This window comes from Beta vulgaris, chromosome 7 (assembly GCF_026745355.1).
Source record: "Beta vulgaris subsp. vulgaris cultivar EL10 chromosome 7, EL10.2, whole genome shotgun sequence".
Classification (NCBI taxonomy): domain Eukaryota; kingdom Viridiplantae; phylum Streptophyta; class Magnoliopsida; order Caryophyllales; family Amaranthaceae; genus Beta; species Beta vulgaris.
The window spans coordinates 50,512,646-50,524,946 of record NC_079208.1 but is presented as its reverse complement, the minus strand read 5'-3'; the positions used below and the strand labels follow the sequence as shown (position 1 = coordinate 50,524,946).

At 33.8% G+C, this 12,301-nt stretch overlaps 1 protein-coding gene across 1 annotated transcript; it reads right to left on the bottom strand.

Moving 5' to 3' along the window:
* Positions 1-3,504: 3,504 nt before the first annotated feature.
* LOC104899629 (probable disease resistance protein At5g63020) lies at positions 3,505-6,951 on the bottom strand. The gene is made up of 2 exons (XM_010686854.3): positions 6,802-6,951; positions 3,505-5,104 (listed from the first exon to the last, which is right to left on the bottom strand). Exons 1-2 carry the CDS (start codon positions 6,863-6,865, stop codon positions 3,930-3,932), a joined length of 1,239 nt encoding a protein of 412 aa, XP_010685156.1. The 5' UTR covers positions 6,866-6,951; the 3' UTR covers positions 3,505-3,929.
* Between the last annotated feature and the right edge of the window lie 5,350 nt (positions 6,952-12,301).

Below are 12,301 nucleotides of genomic sequence, written 5' to 3'. Positions count from 1 at the left end.
CTAAATGTCCAAATCTAAAAGTCTAATGCCCAACCTAATTTTTATATGCAAATTACTATAATTTTGAACTTAATTTGAATTGTGGTTGTAGATCTATGGTTTTATCGATTGAAACTTTATTTTTCTGAAATTTTATGGTTAGCATTATTTTGAGGTAATTTCACCCGATTATAACCCGATCCATCCGTTCACCCGGAAGTAAATGGATGGATGGATTCGGGTGGTGATTTTTCCGGGTGATGGATGGATCGGGTGGTGCGGATGGTAGCGGGTGATGGATGCGGGTGAAGCTCCACCCGCCCCGAACCCGATCCATTTACATCTCTAATGACGGGTTGGTATTTGTTACTTCCAGAAAAGGATAAAAAAGAAAAAACAAGCCGAAAAAGGTATTGAAATACCGGTTAAAATGGATGGAAATCGTACCGATAAAAAAAATATTTTAATGGTACGGTTAACCGAACCGATAAAATTAACAGTTAAACAATACCATTATGGTTATAATTTTTGAGTAAACGGTTAATCGAAATTTTTTTTTTCTCTATTTAATTATGATGAAATATTGTGAAACAATTAGATTAATTCTAATATTTGTTACTAAGTTACAACTATTAGAGGAATCATGTGAGTATTAGGAAACTCTAGTACTCCCTCCGTTTCTTAAAGATCTTCCTTGTTACTGTTCCTACAGATCCCAAGGAGGATCCATTTGTGTGGGGTATGGGGTGGGTAAAGTAGGAGAGAGAAAGGGGTTAAGATAAATAAACAAATAAAAAGAGGTTAAAGAAGGTGAGAGAAAGGAGTAAAATTGAATTAATAATGTAATGATAGACCATATGATAGGGACATGAGAGGGTAAAAAAGAGAAAAAAAATTCCAAATAAGGAATAAAGTAAAAGAGGGAAGATCTTTTGGAAACGCACTTAAACGGAAAGAGGGAAGATCTTTAGGAAACGAAGGGAGTACTAATATGATCACTATAATTAGGCAATAGAGTGAATTCTTAGTGTTAGTTATGTTTTCCAATAGATTTATTATCTACTCTATAATACATATTATATTAGAGTATATATAATATTAAAATATATGCACAAAAAAATAAAAATATATATGTATATTAAGTAAAACATAATAATAAAACTTAAAGAACTGTTAATGGTTAACCGAAAAACAGTACCGAAAAAGTGGTTAATCGCTTAAGCAGTAAGCAGTCAAAACGGTTACGGTGCGGGAAAAGAGCGAAACGAAACTTTCGGTTATCGAATCGAATGTTGTTTGGGGACAGTTAACCACCCATGAGCACCCCTTGATACAAGACCCGACCACTCGGTTGGTTCCAACTCATTTTTAAAACATAGGTCAATAATTTTGGGATCCATTGAGTTTGGGATTAGATTTGGATCTAGATGTTTAAAATTGAGTTTTGTGTTCGGCGATGCCGTCTCAGACATTTTCGGAACATGGAGCGAAAATTAAAAAAGGTGCCTCTAAATAAGGGACTCGTATTTCATAAACAATTCTTTGACAAAATATTTCATGAATTTTTAAATTCTACTATAAAGAATAATCCACAAAACTTTTATTTGTTAAAACATTCACCAAACAAACGAATTACATGATAGTCACTTGAATAAATAGAAAAAATTATTCAAGTTAATTGAAATTTTTTAAGAGTCTAGTTATGACATGTAGGTGACGAAAAGTTGAAAACTGAATGAAGTGAGAAGAAAAGGATGAAGATCGGAGAGTTTACCTAAAAGAAAGATATACCCTTTCAAAACGTTTTGAACCATATTTTTTTTAAAATAAAAAGGTTGAAGATGGTGGGCCCCTCAAAAAGGGTACCCAAGATGTAGTTCAAGGTGCTTCGTCTTAATAAACGACATTAGTATTCGGATTCTGATGTGTCAAAATTAAACCTGATTATTGGACAGGATAGTCCAATAATTAAAAGATTAGGATCAAATCTATAAAGTTCCATAGACCCATAAAAAACAAAATTATATAGCTCCCTACAACGTAAATCTAGTTACACTTATAGCATACATATTTGAACTTTGAAGGCGTTGCATGAGTCTTGAATCTTGAGTCTTGAGTCTTGAGTCTTGACGGCATGAATCATGATGGCATGAGATTTTCCCGCTTTTGAATTTCGTAGACCAATGTAATCATGCAATAATAGAAAATTCGTGGATTTCCTTGTGTATGTACCTTGTAATTTAACTTGAAAAAACAGGCCCAACAGCGGATCGCCCAACCCAGGTGAAGAACATCGAATATCTGGTCAACTTTCGACGCACAACTTGCACTTTGTGTACTTCCTCGAAGTCCTGAGTTAAGGGTACTTGAGAGTTCTGAACTTTCAAAAAAGTTTCAATTAGGATATTGAACTTTCAAAAGTTCCAATTAGGATACTCAAAATGAATGTCGGTAACTTAAGCAACTGAACTTTGGTTTGTACCGTTATCAGCCCCAAAAATAAAAGAAAAATATGACATGACATTAATTAAAAAGAAAAAGGTAACATGACATTAATTATAAAAATTCCAAACTTTTTTCTCTCTCCTTTGATTCCTCACCCTCTTTTCTCTCTCCTCCTCTATTATTGTTAAATGATGCTTTAACGCCCTAAATACAGTATTCTTATACCGTATTTATATACTTGCATTTCTTTTTTCTCTCCTCCCCTTGAGTCACTTCCCTAACCCCTCCTCCTCCAATTTCAAAAGTTCCCACCACCATCCCCACCACCATCCCCACCACTTTCTTCTCCAGGGCACCACCACCACCGTATCTCAGCACACCATCCCCTTCTTCACTCTTTTTCTTCTTCTTTTTTTTAAATTTTTTTTAAAAAAAAGAAGGCGTCCATAGCAGGCGCTCCACCACATGATCAGGCGCCTGCCATGGACGCCTCCACCGATTTTGGGGGGTCCATGGTGCACGCCTCCCCTTTTTAAAAAAAAAATCATTGTAAATGAAAAAAATAGAGAGGTGCGGTTGTGGTTGTACGGTGGTGGTGTGTGGGGGTACGATGGTGGTAGAGTGTCAGGGGCAGCAGTGCGGCGGTTGTGCGGTGGTGGCCGGTGAAGATGATAGGGAGGATGAGTGAAGAAGGAAGGGGAGAATGGGAAAAAACAAAGGAGAGAAGAAAGATGGGTTGTGGTGGTGTGTCGGCGCCGGTGAGGGTGTGTCGGAGGCAGTGGTGAAGTGGAAGATGATAGGGAAGTGAAGTGGAAGATGATAGGGAAGGGAAGTGAAGAAGGAAGGGGAGAAACGAGAAAAGAGATGAAGTATACTCATACCGTATTTTTATACATGTATTCGAGTCGTAATTAGGAAATTTCATGGCGTCATTTAGTTGGTAAACTGGTAATAATAGTCTGATAGAGCCGATTTTAGACCATCCCGGTTACAGGTTGCGAATTTCTCCCATTATAAACTGGAGCATTCTGGCTCCACCAGGAAAAAAAAAAAAAGGAAAGAAGAATGAGAAGAATCAACTACGAAAACAAAAATTTGAAGGCTAATATATTACACTGCAGCGGGAAAGTGATGGATAAACTACTTTTTAATACAATGACACCCCCCAATCAACTAATCTAACCAGTTTGACAAAAAGCCTTGGGTTTAGGATCATTAGTTTGTCCTGAAGGCCTAATCTGTACTAATAATCTGCCAAGCTCATCGTGTTCATCCTGAGTCCTGACAGACTAAAGTGCCAGATACTTTTACATACCCTGCAGTCTGCCAGCATCACATTACCGCAAGTCCGCAACAGACGAATATCGTACAGGGTACTGAAGGAACTATGCCTCCAATAATGTCCTCGTTAATCTGACCTCAAGGCAGTAAGAAGTTGCCTCGCCCTATAGCACTGCGGAAAATCTTAGAAGGCATTCAACATTACATGTTGATTTTCTTCATTGTCACACTGCTATTTCATCAGTGATGACATGAGATGGGAGTTTGATTCGCTTCTCAAGTTTCCCAAATTCATAGAGTGTATTGTTCCATTCATGGAGATCAGTGATCCCCCGCAAACAAGAAGCTAAGTTCACAATCGTACGTGGTACTCCACGACACTTCTTCACAAGCAACCTAGGAATGTTATTAAACAAAGTGGGACATCTCATGTCAATTTTTGCTTCATGCATAAACAACTCGAACGCTTCTTCTTCCAAAAGATGATCGAGTTCAACTGTTTTAAAACCATTCAACATTCTGCACTCAAAGGCAGAGCTAGGAGTAGTTATTACCAGTTTGCACTCACTCCCTTCTACAGGAACTGGAATTCCAATTTGGTTCAAACAATAATCTACTTTCGGAACACCATCTAAGAAAAGCAAAAATCTGCTAAGACCTGCAAGTGTATTTGACAGTTTACTAGCCCTTACATTCAAGTCATCATCACTAGCAAGATCACACCTTACCACAGCCGCAATAGCATCTTGCACATTTTTTATGCTGAACTCCTCAGGGGAAGTAACCCAGAAAACATGATCAAACTTCTCAACCACTTTTAACGCGTAATTATGCAAGTGTTTCATCAAAAAGGTCTTGCCAATTCCTTCTTTCCCTAGAATGGCAACTCGCCCAACCTTAGCATCCTTCAATAGATTCTGAAGTTCCTCCAAACTATTTAATGCCTCTTGTCCTGTTACTTTCTTCACTGGTATACAATTGCCACGATGTAGGCCTTGTTCATCAGAAAAGGCATGTATGTAAATCATATCACCCTTCTTGTCATGGACTTCCAGTGCGTGAACCAATTTGTCAATGATCTTTCTCTTCTTCGCACTTGTTAAGAAATTCCGACATTCTTCAACCTGTGTCAACAAGTTTTCTGCTACTGTCATAAGCTCCCGAGCCTCAACCACCCAGACACAGATATCATTCTCTTTCTTTCTCTTCTTGCTCCTTTGAACCCGATTAAATAAGGATGATCTTTCAATGTTTTCTATGTCATCTGTCCTGGCTCTCAGGTACTCAAGCTTACTCTTTAGGGTTCGTTTTCTGTCATCAAGGCTGAGTACCCCAGTGAAGAGGGTCAAAAGGGACAGAATTCCCACAACCATGACTAAGGCATCCATAGAAAGACTTCCTGCACAACAATCAACATGTTAATTATGGTATATTCAAATTATATTGAATGTAAGTCTTCTCCCAAAGATACAAACTACAAATACCCTTTCTTTGTCAGCATTAACATTTCCCCAATCTTTCTAAGGAGAATGTGGATGTTTGCGACCTTAAACCTACAATAACACAAACACTGTTTCTGGTTCACCCTTGATTACAAAATCAAGGACCAGCTGCTACTCTATGATATGGAAGAAAGTGCAAACAACTTGACATCCATTTTGATTTAGTCCATTATAGAGTAAAGCTAAGAGATAATGATCTTTTGGCTCCATTGAAATGAACCAACACTTATCAATTTCAACAAAGATTAACAAAATTACCCCAGTCTTCTTCACAATCATTCTGAATTCACTAATGTCGGAAAACGATAAAAGGCATCCACAAATTCAATCACAAACTTGAGTTAGATCTTTCCATAAAACTTCGGGACTATTTGTGTCAGAAGGAATTATGAGTAATATTGATGCTTGATCTTTATGGTTCAATATACAACATTTTTGGTTAAATATACAACAACTAATTGATGAACAAAATTTCGGTCAGAACGTTTCAGAATTAGGAAATTCTCCTGTCAACCCTACCCAAACTATCTCTTACGCCAACTTTTTTTGTGTAGGGAAGAAACTACACCCAAATTTAACCTGTACATATACATTTTATATACTCTCTCCTCTCTACTCCTGTCCAACTTAAGCTACTTGAGAAAAAAAAGTTCAGATCTAGAAAAAAGATTCAGATGATATTAGATTTAAGAACAAATTTCAGATTACATTAGATTTAAGAAAAAAGTTTGGATCATATTAGATCTAATAAAAAATTGAGATAATATTAGATCTTAGAAAAAAAGAAGTTGAGATCAAGTACCATAACTTCGTTCCTCTAGCAGACTAACTGTACAGGAAAATGGCTAGAAAATCTTACCGCCTAACCTCACCTTCCACTGACTCTTAATGACAATATAGATACTAATGAAGAATAGGAGCTTGTTTAAATGAAAGCTCTTTACAACAGTTATTCCGGCTAACAAACCACTGAGTTGGAATCAAATTCAATAGATTATTAAGTGTCAATCAACGAAAGTTTTGCAATTACAAGCATCTCACACAAATCAATTGGCTTCAACAACAAATTTTACGGTAATTTGCAATGGTACGTAGGAATCCGAAACAACAAATTGTATGGTAACAAAATATATAGTGCTCTGCCTCATATAATGGTGTCCTAATTTAAAAAATTGATGGGTATTGCCGAAAATTTCCCCTCGGAATTTTTCTAATTGTTTGAACGAGAACGATTTTAGTGGACAATTGGCTAGTTGTATAACCAAAATTGAACTAGCTAATGTAACGTCGCGGGTTCGATTAACAGATTCGAAATTATCAACAAACACATCTACCGGCAAGATTCTGAAGCCTACATGACTACTGGCGAGTTATCGATTAAAACCTACCGGCGATAATTGAATTGCCGGTGAGTTTCCGGTGGACTTGATGCAAACGAAAACATGAAAAATCAATGAACTTGATAAATTAAATGTAGAGAATTTGATGATTAATCAATTAGGAAATGAATGAACAAATAAACAAAGAGTAAAAGAAATTGAATTGAAGAGTTTATGCAGATTTAATTGTTCCTATAGAGGAAAGAAGAAAGTACCTGAATGGTGGAACTGAAACTGCTGGAGAGAGAATGGACGAATAGAGAGAAAACTGAAGAGCATGTTGTGTTTGGACAGTTGGAGTAATGTTTCAATTGCCTCGCCTTATAAATGAGTTGGATGGCGTGCTTCAACAATATTGTACAATCAAACGGTACTGTAGAGACTAAAGTGTAGATATTATGATTGTATCTTTCTCCAAAAAAAAATTAAAAAAATTTGTGATTGTATTGAATCTAAGCCCTTGATTAAGAGGAGAAAGTCTTCGCCATTCATTTGTTTAACTAAAAGAAAAGAGGGGAAAAAAACTAGAAAAGTTGAGTAAACGTCATCCACCGTCCTTGTTCTACTAAAAAAAAAAAAAAACTGTTTTACACATATAATGCCATGATCAAAAACCTACAACTCCTATTTTGTCTTCTCCCAAAATATGCCCAAAAAAAAAAAAATTCCCTGCGTACTGTCCACGTAGGACGGCACTCGAGAAACTGATTTTTTTTTGTTTTTGCCCAAGAAAACCGCTACTCACAGTAGCAGTTTATAAATATAAATCGCTACTATGAGTAGCGGTTTATAAATATAAACCGCTACTCTGAGTAGCGGTTTACTTGGGCAAAATATTGCAAGCACAAATCAAACTCTGCTACTTGAGTAATGAAATTTTTTTTTTTTTGGTAAACCGCTACTTCGAGTAGCGGTTTTGCTTAAGTTGAAAAAAAATAATTCTCGCGTGCTGTCCTACGTGAACGGTACGCAGGGAATTATTTTTTCTTGGGGCATATTTTGGGAATTAAAATCCACTTTTGCATTATGTAAGGAAAAAATTCCAACCATCAGTCATCACATCATCTCAAAGTTATGAGATCATTTTCTTATAATAACAAAAAAAAAAAAAAAGTTAGGAGATTATCCTGTTCATCAAAATAAATTACCTTTTTTCCACCAAGCAATTCTTCTATTATACTCCCTCCGTTTCATATTAATCTACATACTTTGACATTTTACACTATTCACAAATTACACTTTGACTCTCGTTTGTGATTTATACGTGAATAAAAACATAGTCATGTGGGATCTTGTTAGATTCGTCTTATTATGTATTTTATTAATATGTACTTTTTATAATTTTTACAAATACAAAACTAAAGATATATGTCTTCAAAGTTTTACATTGGCATGCGTGAAAAGTGTAAGTGTGTAGATTAAGGGCATGTTCGGCAAAAGTAGTTGTTGAGTAGCTGTTGGTTGTTGGAGTAGCTGTTAGCTGTCGACTACTAGATGTTAGCTCTTAGCTGTGAAAGTAGATGTTTACAATATAAGTGTTCGGACTAAGTAGATGTTGTGATTATATATGATAAAATAGACATTATTTAATTATAATATTAATGATAACTATATGATTAATTACTATATGGTTAAATCAAATGTTTATATTATGAACACAATGCATTATTTTCTTTTCATAACAAATAAATTTTAGTTGGATTTTACGACTCTTAATATAGTATTCAAATGTATACACTTTATAAAAACTAAAACCATCTTGTAATGAATAAAATATGAAAAAAATAATATCATTTTGAATAATTCAATAATGTTGTCTAGCTCTCCAAATAAATTTAGCATAAATACAAAATTAGAATTGTGAAACACTACAAAAATAGAATGGCATTCATATGCATTAACTAAAAAGCAAAAATAGTCTTCATCAGGAACACATTCTACAAAAACTAATATCCTTTACATTAATTTACTTGGCTACGTTTAGCTCACCATAAAGATTCAGCTATACAATCACGGATAATCTGCATTTCAGTAGAGCTTCCCGTTCTAATTCCACCATCTGAAGTAACATGAATATCAGGAAGCTCCGACGAGGGTATAAAATCAGGATACTCCTCTAAAACTCTAAAAAGGGGGTCATTAGGTGAATTTATTCTAATATAGTTATGCAATGCAAATGTAGAAACCATAATTTGTATTTGTGTCTCAACATTATATTGTGGCATGTTAGTAAGTACTTTCCACCTCTGCTTCAGGACTCCAAAACACCTCTCAATGCAACTTCGAAGAGATGAGTGCCAGCGATTAAAAGTTTCTCGATCATCTCGTGGAGGTGTGTGTTTAAATTGTTCTAGATGGTACCTTTTTTTGGGATATGGTACCAAATAACCCTTTCGATCTGGATACCCTTTATCAGCCAAGTAGTACTTACCTACATGAAAATTTGATTGAAGAAAAAAAAATTATTAGCATGTAACACATACTATATTCCCAAATTTGTAAAATTATATTCGAAACATAAAAATGATATGTAAATAAAAATACCTTCTGGTGGCTTAGGAAAATTTAATTCTGGAGTTTCAATAGCATGAAGAAAAACCCGAGTATCATGTGCTGAACCTTCCCAACCCGCTGATACAAATGTAAAACACATATCAAAATCACAGACAGCCATTACATTAAATGTGGGAATTCCTTTCCTTCCTCTATAAGGCATTTGTTGATCCTCAGGTATACATGCTGTTATATGTGTACCATCTATACATCCAATACAATCCTGTAAGAATATCATATTTGGAGGATTAAGTTTTTTTGAGAAACTAATTTTGTATTTTCTGTAATCAATTTACCACTTCGGATACTGAGTATTAGAAACAGATTCTGAATTTTCATCACTGAAACAGCAAAATATCTGCCCTACATTCCATAAAGGTAAAAAAACAGGTACTCTGGATGTAAACCAGAAAAAGTGGATCATAAAATCATGTCATGTTAAACTCACTCTTGCATTTTTATCTAATTGCGCTTTTAGACCGAAAATCGATCATCAAAAGCCAACCATCAACAACAAGCAAATACACCTTCTCTTGGAATCAAAGTTACTCAAATTCTACATTTCACAAGCTCCAAAATAGCATGTCATTCGAAATCTTTCATTCCATAAACTTAAACATAATGTTACAACAATTCAAAATTTCTTGCATTACTAAAGTAGCTTCGAATATAAATAATCCAAAGCAGACAAATTAAGCTAATAACAGCAGGTCATAATTACAAAAACCACTGACTTCAATTTCCTCAAAATCAATCAAATTGAGCTCAAGTGAAACACCTAAAACAAAAACAAAAAACCCGAAATCCCCACAACTAAAACCCAATCAAACCCATTTTTTTCAATTCAACTATTGCAATCATACTCAATTAATAACCAATCAAACCAAAACCATATGAAACCCCCCAAAAAAACCCAAAAAAACCTACAAACTAAAAATAATCAGCATTCAAATTAAGCAACCAATAACTCAGTAACATACTATAAACTAAAATTCAAACAATTTAATAATGATGCTGAAAAGTTAAAGGCGATCAGAGCAAACAAAAAGCAAAAAATGAAATGCAAGCATATTAAAGTTTACACTAGGATTAAGAAAAAAAATGAAGGTGAGAGAAAAATAAGAGTGTAATGGAGAGAGAAAGAAATCCTAAGTCGAAGGATGTAAAATAAGGGAAAGATAAATCACATACCTTTGTTTCAGGCGATTGAATTGCTTGTGATAATTATCAACACAATGGCAAATGGAAGAATCTGCACAATACAAAAAAAAAAAAAAAAAACTCAATCATACAATCAAATATAATGGGTGAGAACGATGAATTATAGATTTACCTGAGGAAGAAATCTGTGGATGTTACTGTTAATTCCCATAAAACTTATAAAAATCCAGTATATATATATTTAGTAATTAGTAAAAATAGTATTATTTTATTTTAAGGACAGAGAATGTGGGCATTGGTTAGAGTTGGTAGATAATAAATTAAAACTGGTATTATTTTATTTGGAGGAGAGAAGGTGTGGGCCAAAAGTTAAAAATGTACAATGATTAAAATAATAGTGAGCCATATCCCAAATTAGAAGTATAAAGAGTATTTTGTGACAGATAAAAAAGAAAAGTGTAAATAGTATTTTAGGACGGAGGAAGTATTTTTCTATGTAACTTTTGGTATAACAAGTCTTAGGTCAGATAGTCTGATAAATTATTTTGGTCAGATCTTCAATTAGTTAAGTAAAAAGTAATAAAATTTATTAATAAGAGATCATAAGTTAAATACTTGGGTTTTTAATTACTCAACTTATTTCTTTTTTTATATGAATAACTATTTAAGTTATTCCATGCTTTTGGTAACTTTTAGTACTTTTTGCTTAACTAGCTAATTGACTGTCTAATTGTGAAATTGTCGATAGACACATAAATTTATCTCACCATTTTAGTACTCAATGATGATACATATCATCGTCCTAATCGGTTCGACCTGAATGAGAGCAATCCAAAGAGCTAAAATCCACAACTGTTTTAAAGGGTTGAGGTCCATTTTAAGATTAGAAGGTTCCAATGAAAAAGTCCAATTAATAATAATAATAATATTTATTATTATTATTATTATTATCAATGTTGTTGTTATTATTGTTATTATTATTATTATTATTATTATTATTATTATTATAATAATAATAATAATAATAATTATAATAATAATAATAATAATATAATGAATTTTACTCCTACCCGGGATTGAACTCACAACCTTATTTCCCATCCCTTACCACTTTACCACTGATCCAAGTGCTTTACTTTTGTCTTTCTTTCAAATATTTAATAATAAATATATTTTGGGACCCCTATTCTGTCGTCTATACTGCGTGGGCCAAGAACTGTCCCTGAATAATAATAATAAAATATAAGTTTTGATAAAATTTAATCAGATATTTTCATATTATATGATATTACTATATTGGTGACTAGGGGTGTTAAAAAAAAAAAGGGAAATCAAAAACCATATTGATGTACCGAAAAAATTGGTCTAAATGGGTGGTTAATGTAACGATAAAAAAAGTTTCAACGGTACGGTTACCGAACCGATAATATTAACGGTTAAACGGTACTGTTACGGATATGATTTTTGAGTGAACAGTTAACCTAACTACTGAAATATTTTTTTCTCTATTTAATTATTGTGAAACATTTTCAAACAATTATGTTAATTCTAATATTTGTTGCTAAATTACAACCATTAGATTAAGTATGTAATTACTTGGAAATATACTAATATAAACACTATAATTAGAAAATGAAGTGAATTATTAGTGTTAGTTATATTTTTCAATGGATGTATTATCCACTTTATAATACATTTTATATTATAGTATACTCCCTCCGTTTCCTAAAGATCTTTCTTGTTACTGTTACTACAGATACCAATGAGAATTAATTTGTGTGGGGTGTGGGGTGTGGGGTGGGTAAAGTAGGAGAGAGAAAAGGGTTAAGATGAATAAACAAATAAAAAGGGGTTATAGTAGGAGAGAGAAATGGAGTAAAATTGAATTAATAATGTAATGGTGGACCATGTGATAGGGACATGAGAGGGTAAAAAGGGAAAAAATTCCAAATAAGGAATAAAGTAAAAGAGGGAAGATCTTTTAGAAACGCACTTAAACGG